This window comes from Lissotriton vulgaris, chromosome 12, assembly GCF_964263255.1.
Source record: "Lissotriton vulgaris chromosome 12, aLisVul1.2, whole genome shotgun sequence".
In the NCBI taxonomy this organism is placed as follows: domain Eukaryota; kingdom Metazoa; phylum Chordata; class Amphibia; order Caudata; family Salamandridae; genus Lissotriton; species Lissotriton vulgaris.
In genome coordinates, this window is record NC_141700.1 from 252,166,850 (window position 1) to 252,181,767 (window position 14,918).

The window sequence follows — 14,918 nt, forward strand, 5'->3', positions numbered from 1 at the left end:
GCAGCCTAGAGTTTGGCCATTTGACCAAACGTTTTCTCTTGAGGAGGAGGAGATGGGCTTTTTAACCAACCATGATTGTTTATTAAGAGCTGACTGGCCTATCCTCTCTGTTTTAGGCCATAAATGTGCCCTTTGTTATATTTATGGGGTTGTAGACCCAGTCTTGATGGCAAGTTTCCTTTGCGGTCATAATGAGATGAGAAGGATAATCGCACACAGATATGTTATGTTATATTTATTTTTGTATAGCGCACGGCTACTCAAAAAGAGTGTCCCGGCGCTTTAATAATAAGACCTGCAGCAGAATAACACAACACTGTGATAAAAGCAAAATAGAAAACAGAATCAGAAAAGAAAAAGAGGAATAGCCTAGAGGGCAAACAGCCAAGTTTTGAGGCCTTTCCTGAATGCAAGTAAACTAGTGGCTCCACGGAGTGTGAGCGGCAAGGTGTTCCACAGCTGTGGCGCCAGCAATCCAAAGGAGCCGCCTCCAATGCGAGCTCTCTTAACGCGTGGCACAACCGCCAAAAACAGAGATTCTGATCTGAGAGAGCGGGCCGGGTGATAAAAGGCAAGTCTTCTTTGGAGATACTTGGCTCCCACCGCGTGGAAAGCCTTGTAGGCCAGGGTTAATGCCTTAAAAGCGATCCGTTTGCGGATAGGGAGCCAATGTAAGGTCTGCAGAAGGCCAGCAACACTGGCTCGCCTGTTAAGGCCATAAATGACCCTCGCGGCAGCGTTCTGCACCACTTGGAGCCGCTGCAACAGGTACTCTGGCAGGCCCAGGTAAAGGACGTTGGCATAGTCCAACCTGGAACCGATCAGAGCCTGCACAGTCAGCTTCCTGTGTTCCTCAGACAGGAGAGGTAAAAACCTCCGCAGCATCTTCAGGAGGCCAAAACATGTGCCCGTCACCCCTAGGATCTGGGATCTCAACGTCAGACCCTTGTCCATCTTGACCCCTAAGTTCTTAGCTACTTGAGATGAACAGGACGGGGGGGACATGTTAATGGGCCACCAAGCTTGCCAGTCAGGATCCGACGCACACCCGAAGAAGAGTACCTCCGACTTATCCGGGTTGCACTTGAGGCTGTTCAGCTGGAACCATTTAAAAATAGCCCCAAGGCAATCCCGGATACTCTCTCCATCGAAGTCTCCTCCCTTCTTACAAGAAAAGAGGAGCTGGGTGTCGTCGGCATAGGATACGATCTGGGCCTCGAACGACTCCACCAACGCCGCCAGAGGGGTCATAAAGATGTTAAAGAGGGTCGGGCTCAGTATAGAGCCCTGCGGGACCCCGACTATGTCAAATTGAGGTTATATACCCCTTCCCCCGCTTATAATTTAAACTGCTCAGAGAGCCGGTTTTTAAGTGTTTGAGAGGTCGGATTGTCATTGATGAAGTATTGCACCATTGTATAACTCTATTCCCATGAAGAGATCCATTCATAAGTCTTCATGCAAGAACATTGTAATGATCTGGGCAGTCTATAATGGATTTTGAGTAATTACTTGCTTAACCGAAAGATTAAAAAAAAATGTACTTCCAAGAGCAAATATTGCAAGTCTTGCATTAGTAATAAGAATTGTGTTCACATTATTCTAAGGAGTCTAATTTTTAGTCCGCAAGCTGTCAGCAATTGTGCTTTTCCTGGGAACTCACAATTTTGCCAAATCTCAAATAAGCAATGGGGGGGGGGGTTGCTTTTGTTGCTCAGCCTGTAGTTTAACACTTAGTGAGGTATATTTCCGGGGAGCTAATGAACTCCACCCAAACTGAAGAGGCATCCATGAGATAAAAAATATATTGTATGACTATTCCGAGTACTTTTGAGATGTAGACTAGTCCCTCACGCATTGCAGTGCAAGCATTACATAGGAGACTGAATGATTTACTGAACAGCAATTGAATAAGTGAGAATTGGTCCCCTGGGTCAAGACAGACCCCGCTCTGGTAGCAATAGGTCTTACAGCTGGCTGTGATGACGAGCTAGGCCTAAGCAAGCTTTGGCAAAGCCAGTAGGTCTTGTTTTAATGTGGCAATGCATATAAACACAGTGAGTCACAAACGCTACTTACATGCACAAATGTAGTTTACCATAATAACGCCTGCCCTAATACCTTCGCCAATGCTTGGGGGGTGGGGAGGGGGGGCGAGTAAAAAGGATTCCCATCTCTTTAGAGTTCTTACACACTTTGATGCACCGCATGAGGTTAGAGTATAAAACTTGGTGGAGACGGCTCACTCTGTACATTTTAGGGAATTGGTAATTTATGTCTTGCGGACCGCTGCATAGTCAAACCAGACCTCAAGAGGTGCTCAAAAAAAGGAATTGAGACTTCCCTATGGCTTTCAATCTCACTTGAAGTGAATCATGCCAGGAGCATTTTTCTGATCTGGAGATTGCCAGTAACTTCCTGAGGTCGCACAATTTGTAAAAAATGAAGGACCAGAGAGTTTAGGATGGGATTAGTCTTGTTTCCTTTCCAGTGAGATTATTTATTTGATAGTTCTCTGTGGTGTTTGTCAAGCTCGATCACTGAAGTGGGGGTTTTAGCCAGCTAACTTCCTACGTTGATTCTTAAGGGACAAAATGTTTTTAGGTCTCACCTGCGTGGGCTGCGCTGTCGCGCTGGCGAGATGTTATGTTCCTGAGGGCTTTCATTTATCGGGCTTTAAGCCCCGCCCCTCTTTTTCAATGGCCGGTGTCACCGTTCATGCTAAACGGTGGCCAACCATTGGGAAAGTGCTTTCTGTGACGTGGACTTTTCTCTGTCAGACGCCCCACTTGGGCAGGCTCGCCTGACTTCCTTCTGGCGTAAAAAGCTTTTCTTATTGCTCTGGGCGTGTTTGTATTTGGTGTTTTTGTGTTCACTGGAGCTTTGCGGCTGTTCTGAGGGCGGAGCGCTCCTACAAGCTTTCACGCCACACTAGTTTGCTTTAATTTTCCTGTCTTCCCTCTCCCAGTCTGTCACGGGGCTCCGGGTTCCGCTGCCTCAGCGAAGCCAGGTGTACGGAGATGGAGGGTTGTGCACACGCTGTATTGTTGTAATACGAGCGCTTGTTCCCTTTTGAATTAATCTTCTTTCACACGCAGGACGGCGTGCGCAGCCGGATCAGGGGCTCTGGCAATTGTGGCGCGTGTTTATTTTTTGCATCGTGCCGTGCCGCCATTGCCAAAGCCCCTACCCTGGCTGCACGCGTTGTCCTGCTTATGAAAGCAGATTAATTTGTTCTTTGTCTACAGGCGGCAGGTAAGTTCAGTGTTCGGGAGGATGCCACCTCATTCAGGAACGTTGAAGTAGTTGGCCTTTGTAATAACATCGCGCACTGCACTTACTAGTCGTTAAGATTGTGGCTTTTATGTCTCTCTACTCAAAATTCTGTCCCCACTTGTAAAGAGAACTCTATATTTGGTTATTGTGCCTGTGAAGTTGGCCTGGTATATGATGTTCACTATTCTAGTGAGCACCTTGCACCAGTCCAAACAACCCTTATGGTGATTGTTGTAAAGGCAACCTTATAGACCAGCTATCCTAGGGGTAAAATGGACAAAGCAGTCTTAAGCTAAACTCAAGAGGGCATGTGAAGCCAGCTGTTTTACCATATGAAATCCCTTTCATACCAAATGAAAGGACACCACACAAGATATATATTGAAAATACATATGTATTTATTTCTAAACAAACCCCTGAACTCTTTATGATCCCAGAAGCACAAGCGCAAAACAAGTAACTTAATGGAATTGACAAAAGTTGCACAATTCTGGATAGGGTGGGGTGGCCCGTCAAACCATATATCAAAAAAGTGGTATAAGTACCACGACACAAACCATGGTAAGGCCTTGGGCCTTGAGGATCACTGGGGCTACACTGAGCTAACAATAGTTGGGGAGCAGGAGGCCCATGGGAGGAGTGTGCAGTGTCTAAAAGCACACAAGTGTACACATTGAAGTCAATGGGTGCGTAAAAGTTAAAAAGTTAAAGGTTTAGGAGCCTTCCGACTGGAATAGAACTGAACCACTGGAAACTAGGACACTAGGGATGTAAACCTCTACAGGTGCACCGTAGTACTCGCGTTACCTAACCCACAGGAAGCAGGTGCACAGGTTCAAAAGTGTGTCTGGTTTCGTCGTGGAGATTTCTGGCAGCCTGCAGCATCTTCACTCCAAGGCTCCATAGGAGTCCGGGTGGATCCAAGGGTGGATCGAAGATGTAGAGGACCTGAAAGCAGAGGGGACGGAGTCTGGGTCACTAGCCAGTGACCAGGAAGGGTACCAGGAAGGAACCAGGCGATGTCGGGATGCGATCAGGTGCTGATGGGAAGCTTGTCTCTGCAGCCACGCGGTCCAGGAGTCATCGACGACTACCAGGATGGAGTCACAAGCTGTCCCACGAAGGCTCTCGATGTTGGCGGTGTCTGCTTCAAGATTGAAGGCAACAATCCTTGGCAAAGGCAACCCATGCAGGAATCTATGTAGGCTTTTTACTCAGACAAGCAAGGTCTGAGGGGCTACTTCTTTTCAGGGAAGCAAGGGCCAGTCTGGAGCAACCAGACCAGCGGTGTAGTTTCACGGGATCGTCGCCAAGATGGCCACTAGCCAACGGGCAAGTGACCGGGCAGACGTGTCGAGCAGGAAAATGCAAAAGGGCCCCACGCAGAACTCGTGGAGTGTGCAGGGCTGATCTTCAGTGCAGATGCTGCTTGGGGCTGGGGCTTCTCAATCCGCAATGCACAACTTCGATGGGACCTCGGCGGCTGCACAGTTAACAGGTCGCAGACTTTTCAAGATGGCCGGTCCCACATCTTACGTCACCAACACGGGTCTCCGCTTTGCAGGGACTGTGGATCGGGCTGTTGGATGTCTGGGAATCCGGTTCTTGTCAGGCTCTGGGCTCGGGCTACAGCGGGAGGGGGCGGCAAAGCAAGTCGTCTATCACTGGATGGTGCCTGCTTGTGCAGGGTGGCCACTCCTTGACCACAAGGGAGATTCTTTACTCGTCTTCTTCAAAGTAGAGTGATGAAGGTCCAGAGTTTCGTTTCAAAGTTTCAGTCAGGATAATCTAAAATCCTAGTGACTCAGCTCCTACCTATATACTGATCTTAGGGGCTGGATTACCTGTTAGGTCCCTCCTATGGGTGGGACCAGGGAAGGGGGCGGTTACACCCCTATCCCTTTGTCCAGTTTCGCGCCAGAGCTGGGGCAGGAAAGCCCCAGCACCGGTTTGAACTGGACTATGCATGGGACACCTTGTGTGCCCCAGACATGTCTCAATCCTTTGAGCCCTCCCTGTCCCAATACACAAAATCCTGTCTGGGGTGGTGCTAGCACCTCCCAAGGCGGGGAACCTATTGTCCAAGCCTCCCTCGCTGGAAGGACTCCCAGCAGCAGGAGGTTAGACTTGTGTCTGTGGCAGCAGCATCCATTTTGTGATGCAGAGGCTCTGGTTAACTTTAACCGGGAACAGTTAGAACAACATGTCTTCTCCCTCTAGAAGGGTGGAATGCTACCCCCGTCGCCAGGACTGGCGAGGGGGTAGTATCCCAAATCGTATGACGCCTTACTCGACATGTTTCGAAAAAGCCAAACCATAGTTAGCATCTAACCGCGAGGATTATAATGCGCTTGAGTATATGGTATGGCAATATCCCAGAACAGCTAAAGGACATGGTTCCGAAAGCTGTAGACAGGCTCAGCTCATGCTAGAGCACCATCTCACATAAAACCAAGCACTCTGCCTCCAGGATTGTTAAGGCCTGCCATAGGAGTGACTTATAGGTGTATATGTGTCCAGATATAAGGTTAGATATAGGTATACTATATCTAAGCAAGGGGTGATTACACCACCTTGCCCCAGCTGAGTGATCAGCCAGTTGTGTCGATTTGAATGGCCAGCCAGGGGTGGCAAAAGATATGCTGCAGCCCCTGGTAGGCCTTGGATGCACCTATGCCCTGGGTACCTATAGCACACTGTACAGGGGCTCATAAGGTGACCAAATATCCAATTGGTAATGTACCTAAAGTACATTGTAGTAAGGTTAGAGAGAACAGCTGGGCTGTGGGTCTGATTAGCAGGCCCACAGGCACATTCAGTCGAAAACCAGGGAAGCAAAAAGCAAAAAGTGGGGTGACCATAGGAAAGCAGACCCTACTCTCCTACAGTACCCCCAAAGTACGTTTCTTTCATATTTTGTTTACTTCATGGGGCACACTCTCCCGGCGCCACCAATTAAATTGCTCCCCCCTCCCCTAAAAAAAAAAGCATCTTGTGTTGGTGCCTCAGCCTGGTGGGACACCTGCCCCCTCAGTACAGTTGGCACATACACTCCCGGATTTGCCCCTCTCCCTGACGCCCTTGTTCTCTGCTGCGCCCAGTGACTGATGACACCATGTGCCAGTACTGTGGGCAAGTGGCAGGGAAGTGCTCGCTTACCTTGGGCATCCGCGATGCTGCTGGCGCACAGCAGTGCCCAGGCGGCCAGCAGGCTGGTCTGCAGGAGGTACCGCAGCCTCCCCGGATCCTTTTCCATGTCCAGCCGTAGAAACGAGACTCCTCACCAATTGACTTCACCACTGGCAAAGCACACCGTAGGTACCAGATGGGAGAGGACCTCACCGCCCAAACTGGAGCTAAACTCGTGAGAAGCAGGGTGGGAGAAACGCAAGGTGTCTGTTTCCGCTTCCTGTCCAGCCTGGATAGAGCCAGGAGTTCTTCACAGGAAGCACACACACAAGAGACCTGTGGCGTTCTTCATTTGCAAACCAGAAAACAATGATATAACACTTGTTATTCCCTCTGGCTCCCCCGTGTAGCTTCAAATTAGTGTACATTAGAACAACGATGCTGATGGTCGATCAACATAGTTGTCAGGCTGGGGAATGTTGTGCGCATCTTACTTCCTCCAGTTCCCTGTGGGGTCTTGGGTTATGTAGCAGGAGGCCCTAATCTTATGGAAGAGGTTGGATTAGAAGGAACCAAACCTCTTTCAGGGTCTCATAAAAAATTGTGACCGAAGGCCTGTGCGTTCTACCTTTGCTGCGGGCGCCTTAGAAAGTTCTTTCAGGTCGAAGTGTTTTACATGGCGCCCAGGCCCAGCATTTTGGACTGCCTTTGAAGGAGGCTCAGTGCATAATTTGCTTACGGAGGTAGTGTTTGGTAGTCGGTCACTTGAAGGGGCATCCAATAGAGAGAAACAGTTCTGTTCCCAGGTCTGCATCCTTAGTCCTCATCAACAGGTGCTCTAGATAGTTTGTTTCTCTGGTGATGTCAGCTGGGGGTTTGAAATGTATTGTGGCTTCATTAACTGATGGCCTTTTAAAGTTGAGCAAATCTAGCTAGCTAGAGGGTGTTTCAAAGGAGGCACAAATGAAGGTGTCCCTTCGCACCCGATCGGCATGCTTGGGTATACTGATGACAATCATAAGTTTGTTTTATATAGTGCGTTATACCACGTTTTCTAGCAGCTTCAAAGCACTGTAAATATCGGGTGAGGTCCGGTAAACCGACTACCAATTGATGGTACTCCGTCTATAAGCCTGAGGGGAACTGATGCTTGCGGCCTTTGTCAGGTTGCAAACTGGGACCCGCAGGTATAACCAGATGACAGCAGTGAGCGTTTAAATCACTTAGCCGCCTTGCAGATATTTAAGCTGAGAACGAGTAATCAAGTCATCAACAGCACCATATATGCCAGTGCAGACTTAAAAGTGATGTATTAATCACACAGAATAGGGCTTTAGGTGCTACTCCTTGTAGGCACTAAAGGAGAATGTCAGGGAGTGAACCTGTGAAGTCTCTACTACTCAGCCTCTACTCACTTCTCTCTCTACACCTCTCTCTCTACACCTCTTTACACCTCTCTCTCTACACCTCTCTCTCTACACCTCTCTCTCTACACCTCTCTCTCTACACCTCTCTCTCTACACCTCTCTCTCTACACCTCTCTCTCTACACCTCTCTCTCTACACCTCTCTCTCTACACCTCTCTCTCTACACCTCTCTCTCTACACCTCTCTCTCTACACCTCTCTCTCTACACCTCTCTCTCTACACCTCTCTCTCTACACCTCTCTCTCTACACCTCTCTCTCTACACCTCTCTCTCTACACCTCTCTCTCTACACCTCTCTGCCTCGCTCTGCCTCTCTCTCTCTCTCTCTCCCTCGCTCTACCTCTCTCTCTCCCCCTCGCTCTACCTCTCCCTCTCTCCCCCTCGCTCTACCTCTCTCTACCTCTCTCTCTCTCTCCCCCCCTCGCTCTACCTCGCTCTCCCCCTCGCTCTCCCCCTCGCTCTCTACCTCTCTCTCTACCTCTCGCTCTACCTCTCTCTCTCCCCCTCGCTCTACCTCTCTCTCTACCTCTCTCTCTCCCCCTCGCTCTACCTCTCTCTCTACCTCTCTGTCTCCCACGCGTTTTGACCAGGTAAACCCGGTCTTGATCACATGACATGGCCAAAAACCAACCAATTTAAATACTGTGGTGTTAACAACTAATGCTCTCCTACTTTACCACAAACAGTGTAAAAAAATACTGAAGGTAAAATCGGAAAAAGAACTTCAATGGTATTAAAGCTAGCATAATAGCAAGTTAAATAGTCAAAACCATTCAAAAAAATGTTTTAATAAATATAATTCACATATAAATATATCATAAATTAAATATATAAAGTTTCATAAATGATTATATAAAAAAATAGTAAATTCTAAATATATATATATATATATATATATATATATATATATATATATATATATATATATATATATATATATATATATATATATATATATATATATACCTCTGTGCCTGCCGAATAAAGAACTTCAACGGTGAAACTGTGGGCTTGTCTGAATTCTGTGGATCGGATCGGATTCTAAATTTGCATATATATATATATATATATATATATATATATATATATATACTCAGTCCTGTGCTCACACTCTTTCGAAGAACAGGGGCACCGACTCCGTGGGATTCCAAATCAAGGGTCTTTATTAGCAAGAAAAACGATCAGACGCGTTCCGCCTTGCTCACTACAGCGATTTCTCCGAATGAGAAGAGATCAGAGGACACAGCGGGGCTTTTTTCGGAAGATTCTTTAATGAAGAGTGTAGGGCATAATGCATTTCGGCGTGTGTGTGCCTTCGTCAGACGCCCTTCGCAAAAACAGGATTACATCTCGCCTTCCTTTGTATTGTTGCGGTCCTCCCCTGGGCGGGAAGTCGGCTAACTCCATCAAATTGTTTGCAGCTGTAGTGAAGCAAATGAAAACTACAGCATATATATATATATATATATATATATATATATATATATATATATATATATATATATATATATATATATATATATACACACACAGCTAGGGCCCAGAAATGGTCAGTGCAGCAGAATTTTTAAATGTGCAAAATAGCAATATTCCAAAAATAAGCAGGACCAAAAAATTAATAAATCCTAGTGAAACAATAATGAACTCAGCAATCAAGTACAGTAAGCCAACTTCCGCCCAATAAATAGCTGCCCGATCCCTACGCCTAATCTCCATCGAATTATAACCAGTAAAACTAAACTAGTAAAACCACCTAAAAATCCGATTTAAAAACAAGGTATAAAAGAACAGATAAATTCATTCGGGCCAGAAAAAGCTTAAAATTAATTCCGTCTGTATATAGCAGCAAATAGAAAACAATTCAAGTATTGCGCTGCTCAGATTATAAATATTACAGTCAAAGGGTAATGGGACAAGCCTGCCCCATAACTAGATCAAAAATAACCCTATAGAACTTAAAAAGATCTTCCCCAGTGTTAAGACCATTTGGAATCTTCGTGTCCAAAAGTAAAATGTATTGACTCTCCAACTGCCTTAATTTCCTTTCTCTATCCCCACCTCTTTTGGAAAATGGCACTGCATCAATAACAAAATAACTTAAATCCTTAGGGTTGTTTTGATGGACCAGTTTAAAATGACGCACCACAGGATAGCTGGTATCAGAGTGAACAATGTCCCGAAGATGCTGCAAGATACAGTTGAGGACCTGGAGCTTAGTGCTGCCAATATATTGTAGATAAAAAGTGCATTGTAATATACAAACCGCGTAATCTGTTTTACAGGTAAACAAACCCTTAATCTTGCATACATCTTGAGTAAAGGCATCATGATATTCTAAAGTGTTCACTCCAAATTTATATATATATATATATTCATGTCAGCAATAACTGCTATGAAACAGGACGAACCCGGGACTTGTTCTCTTCCTACGTCTGCCGCTGTATGCCCGCCCCGTGAGCAAGGAGCATAAGGAGCTCCGAAACGCTTTGGGGCTTAATGAAATATCCAGCGCTGTGTCCCGTTGTGCCTCAATAAAGGACTTAACCGGGGTGGCTGAGTTCCCCTGTCATTGTGTGCACCTCCAACTGTGGCAGCGTAATGGAATGTATATGTGTGTATATGTGTGTATATATATATATATAAACATGAAAGTTTGAAGAACACTAATAAAAGCAAAGCTAAAAAGCCACCTAATTACAAACAGAATTGCTTTAACTTAAACGAGGCGAGACCTATTGCATTTTCAGTGCTTGTTTGCTTGGGGTCCCGATGGGCATCTTAACTTTCTTTTCTTTTGCCTGCTTTTTGAAGGCTTTAACGGATGCAGTTTATAATTCTTGAGTGCCATCCCAGTAAAATCCAGATGTTAAAATCAATCAGGTGTTTGCTTTTGAGCTTCTACTCTATGGTTGTATTTTGATGGTGTGATAAAATAAAAACCATTGAATACTAAACTGTCAGTGAATCGTATGTCCCTAATTTAATTTGAACTTGCAAATTATTCCCTTCTAACATTTTAATCCCACCCCCCATATTTGACTAGTTGACCTGAACTCCGGAAGCCTCCTTGGTGATTTAAACTAAGTCCTTCAAACAAATCTGTGGGTGCTGCTCTGCTTGAACTGGCCACTTATCACCCAAGGGCTCTGCCTCTAGAACCAGCTTTCCTCTGTTAATAGCGGTTCCCCAATGCATTTCACAAAATGCCTAACAAGCCCCCTCGCATCAAAGCCTACTCCTTTACCTTGAGGCACCCTCTCACCCCAGGGCATTGCTGCTTCAGACTCTTGATTTCTGGTTTCTTCATGGTTCCCATTCCATCCACTTAAAGCCTCCCGCTTATTTTCTTTAACCGAGATTCCCCGAATGCTCCACATTGTTTTCTTTCTCTGGAATGTCACAGTTCCTATCCAGCCGGTCTGTGCGGTTGGACAGCTGATACCAAGCCTTTTGCTCTATCCTCATAGTCCACCCTCTGGGCAGGTGCTCAGGCCCCATGCTGTAGGATTCGCTCCTGCAAGGTCTGGCAGGATTTTTGTTGCCTTGTGTTTTTTAAAAATATTTATTAAGGAACACGTGGACACTTTTTTCCCATTTTTACTTTTCATTGGAAGATAGGAAAATAGTCTGGACATAATCCTAGACAATAGCATTGTCTAGAGCTGGCTTCTCCAACGAGTAGCTAGCTCGTGAGCTAATGGTAGCTCTCAAGCAATCTGTAAGAAGCGCTCCCAGTCGACTAAATTAGAACCTTTTGTTTGCTTGAATGAAGGTATGTATGTTCAAATTGGGTATTCCAGACAAAAATGTGTACCTTCAGATCTCATAAGCTGCTGATTGCAGAACAATGGCTGAGTTTCGCTATTATATATATATATATATATATATATATATATATATATATATATATATATATATATATATATACTTCCAAGAAGAAAGGTACCATAACCTCTGGCTTTTTACATTGAGACTTTGTAAGGGCCGAATGAGACCTTTTCCAAAAACTTCCAAGTGTGCAAACTTGGAAGTGTGATTATCCTGTGCCCGTATGCTCCACTCTAAATTCAAAGAAAAAACAGAGAATAACTTAAAATCATGCTTACTCAAGACTGTGGCACTCTCCCTACGCAATTTTATAAGAAACTGAACTTCATTCAAAAGGGGGAAAAAGTGCAGAGGTCTATGGGGCTTACTTTTCTTTGCTATATTTGGTCTTACTATTTGAACAAACATCCAGTGGACTCACTTTTAATCATTAAATACAAAAGAAAAATTAACCTTGCAACATGAACTCAATAGCATGCATTTTCAAGGTCGGTTTTTTAATGGCTATACAAATGGGGAACGAAGGGCAGAAACTTTGCCATCCCGCCCCTAAATGACCAGTTTTGCCCTCTTAATTTTCCAAAATTGTACTTTGAGTAAATTGAAGGGTGGAAACTTTAGAACCAAATCTGTGATTGTTTACACTTAATTTAGCACTCGAAGAGGCCATTTCTGCCCTTATTGGCGACCGGCATGTGATTTTGCGCCGCAGCATTTTTCAACTAATTATCGATTTGCCACATAATCAAACATCAGCTTCACAATCTGCAAGTTTCAATTGAAAAGTGTGTGCAGTTAAAATGGAACAAAATACTCCTAATGAGACAACGTGTTGCAGCGCAGTGGAAGGCTCTTCACAAAGGTTGACTGGTCACCTTTGTTACTTACTGCTGTATTTGGGTGTGAAACTAGTACTGATAAGAGAACATTTTCCCAAATGGTGTTTACGTGTAAAAAGGACAAATGTCAAAACCATTATAAAATGTCTACATCACTTATAATTTCTTGCTGCATGATTTCGGCAAACTTGCTGCATACGTTTGTCCCTCCCCTGCCACATAATTCCCTGATATAAGTGATTTACTCAGTTAAGTGTTTTATGCTATTTATCATTGCGCAGAATCTGCTCTTCCTCCCAAACCACTCGCCACCACTGCTCTAGGGAGGTGAGTGAAGACCAGGCACTACCCTCAGAAGTTTTTTCTCTATCAATATTAACAACTGTCTCCTGGCTCGCACTTTCCTGCCTCAGCACCTCTGCGGCTTTCATTGTGCACCTCCAACTCTGGCATTCACTCTGCTTCTCTCACGGTCCGGCTGGTAAACCATGGCCCCCTCGCACACCCTTAGATTGCATAGTCCTTTGGAGTTCATTCACCTGGTGCTTATTCATAAACCCCCACAGATCATTTTTCTCAGTTTACTTATGTTCGTTTCCCCCATATCTCCTCTCCCGTGGTACCATCGAATTCTTTAAATGCCAGTGAAGTATGTTTGTTTATTTATATATTTTTTCCTTTTCAGACGCTGTTCTTTCTCACAGTATCCCATAATCCTTGCTCGGACAACCCAACTCTCCTCCCTGTACAGCACACACTGCCTTTTTTGGCTAGGTTTACAACATTCATGCATACATAATTATTGATCCCTACCTGCCCTCTCACCATGTACTTCCTTCTGGTGCCTGTGAACTCAATCTATGTGTTACCCAGCTTTCCTGAGCACCTCTAAACATAACGTCTCATTCATTACAGGACAGAAAACTGAACTCTACCTCCGCAGCTGGGCCACGGATGCAAGATGGCGGAAAGGCAGGCACCAAAGAGACCACGTGAGGCCATGCAATTGTCCCTTCCTGAATGCCTGGGTTGTGTATCCTAGCATTTCTTGCTCCCAGTTTAATCCCAAGTGTCCTATAGTCTTGATCACTTTCTGTTCCCTAATTGCTTCTCTGCACCAACCCCTGAAATTGTTAAATTATGCGTGATGTGGCCAATCTTGGGGAATCGTGCATTGGTTTCCTTTCTTGGGTAAGGGCTGTGAGAATCCGCTTTTTATTTCTCTCTAAGGTGATGGGAGATGTTTTATCTAATATTGCCCTAGATGGGTCAGGGAATAGACTGCCGTTTTAGGTCTCACGCCCAGCGTTGCAGTGCACAGCACTGCACGTGCAGCGAGAGACCTCATGAAGGGGGTTTCAAAACCGACCTAGGAATCACACACGCTTGTGCGTGTGTTTTTCGTTTCCCCCCTAGACTATTGGGCTTTGCTTGCGTCTTTTTAAGAAAGACAGCGCACATGTCCTGTCTTTGCTCCGCCCACGTCCTATTGGTGTCTTACGCGCTGCAGTAGCATCTGTTTTGCATTATCATGCCCGATAATGCAAAACCGATGTCTCGCTGTGGCGTGCACGCGCACCACTTGCGTGCTTGTCCTGCTTACAAAGGCTGCACGACGTGCGCAGCCGGGACAACGGCCTTTGTTAATGGCGCGTGTTTATTTTTTGCATCGCGCTTATAAACTGAAAGAGCTATGCAAAAAATAAACTCAGACACGCTTTTACCTTCTGTTCCGCTTGTTTTAAATCTGAGGTATACTCTGCTTGGATTTAATGTCGTATGGGCCCTGGGAGTTCGTCCTTGTTGCACATCTTGCCAAGATGTGATCTACAAGACACTTGAGTCGATCTGCAGTAATGTAGAATTGGCCGCATACATGCCCTCGAGATACTGCTCTGACCTGAACGCCCATTCTGTTAATCAGAGTCTATGAAATTTGCTGCAGTTTTTTCTCTATATTATAAAGGCTGGTTTTATTTTGGACGTGTTGGCCTCAGTTCGTGTGGTAGCGCGTGTTCATTTTTTGCATCACGCTTTTACTCAAACTGAAAGCTTGATGCAAAAAATAAACTCAGACACGCTTTTACCTCCTGTTCCGCTTGTTTGAAATCTGACGTATACTCTGCTTAAATTAATGCTGTATGGGCCCTGGGCGTTCGGATCTTTGTGTGTATCAATTGTTAGCCAGGGTGGTGAAGGCCGTGGCGAGCGGCACCCTGAGCCCGCCCTAGGGGCATTCATTACAATCAGTGTTTGTGCACTAGGTTCAGACTGAAGGGGTTCAGTTTACTGATATATATATATATATATATATATATATATATATATATATATATATATATATATATATATATATATATATATATATATATATATATATATATATATACACACTTGAGAAGGTGGGTGAGTTAATGGC

At 45.1% G+C, this 14,918-nt stretch overlaps 1 protein-coding gene across 3 annotated transcripts in view; it reads left to right on the forward strand.

The window, feature by feature from the left end:
• Window positions 1-14,918, forward strand: part of LOC147673887 (anillin-like) — a 429,866-nt gene that overhangs the window by 43,978 nt on the left and 370,970 nt on the right. For all 3 annotated transcript variants that reach the window (XM_086947773.1, XM_086947775.1, XM_086947774.1), the window contains one exon: window positions 13,415-13,491. In XM_086947773.1, coding sequence (XP_086803899.1) covers window positions 13,461-13,491 — 31 coding nt within the window. In that variant the 5' untranslated portion in view covers window positions 13,415-13,460. The remainder of the gene's footprint in view (window positions 1-13,414; window positions 13,492-14,918) is intronic.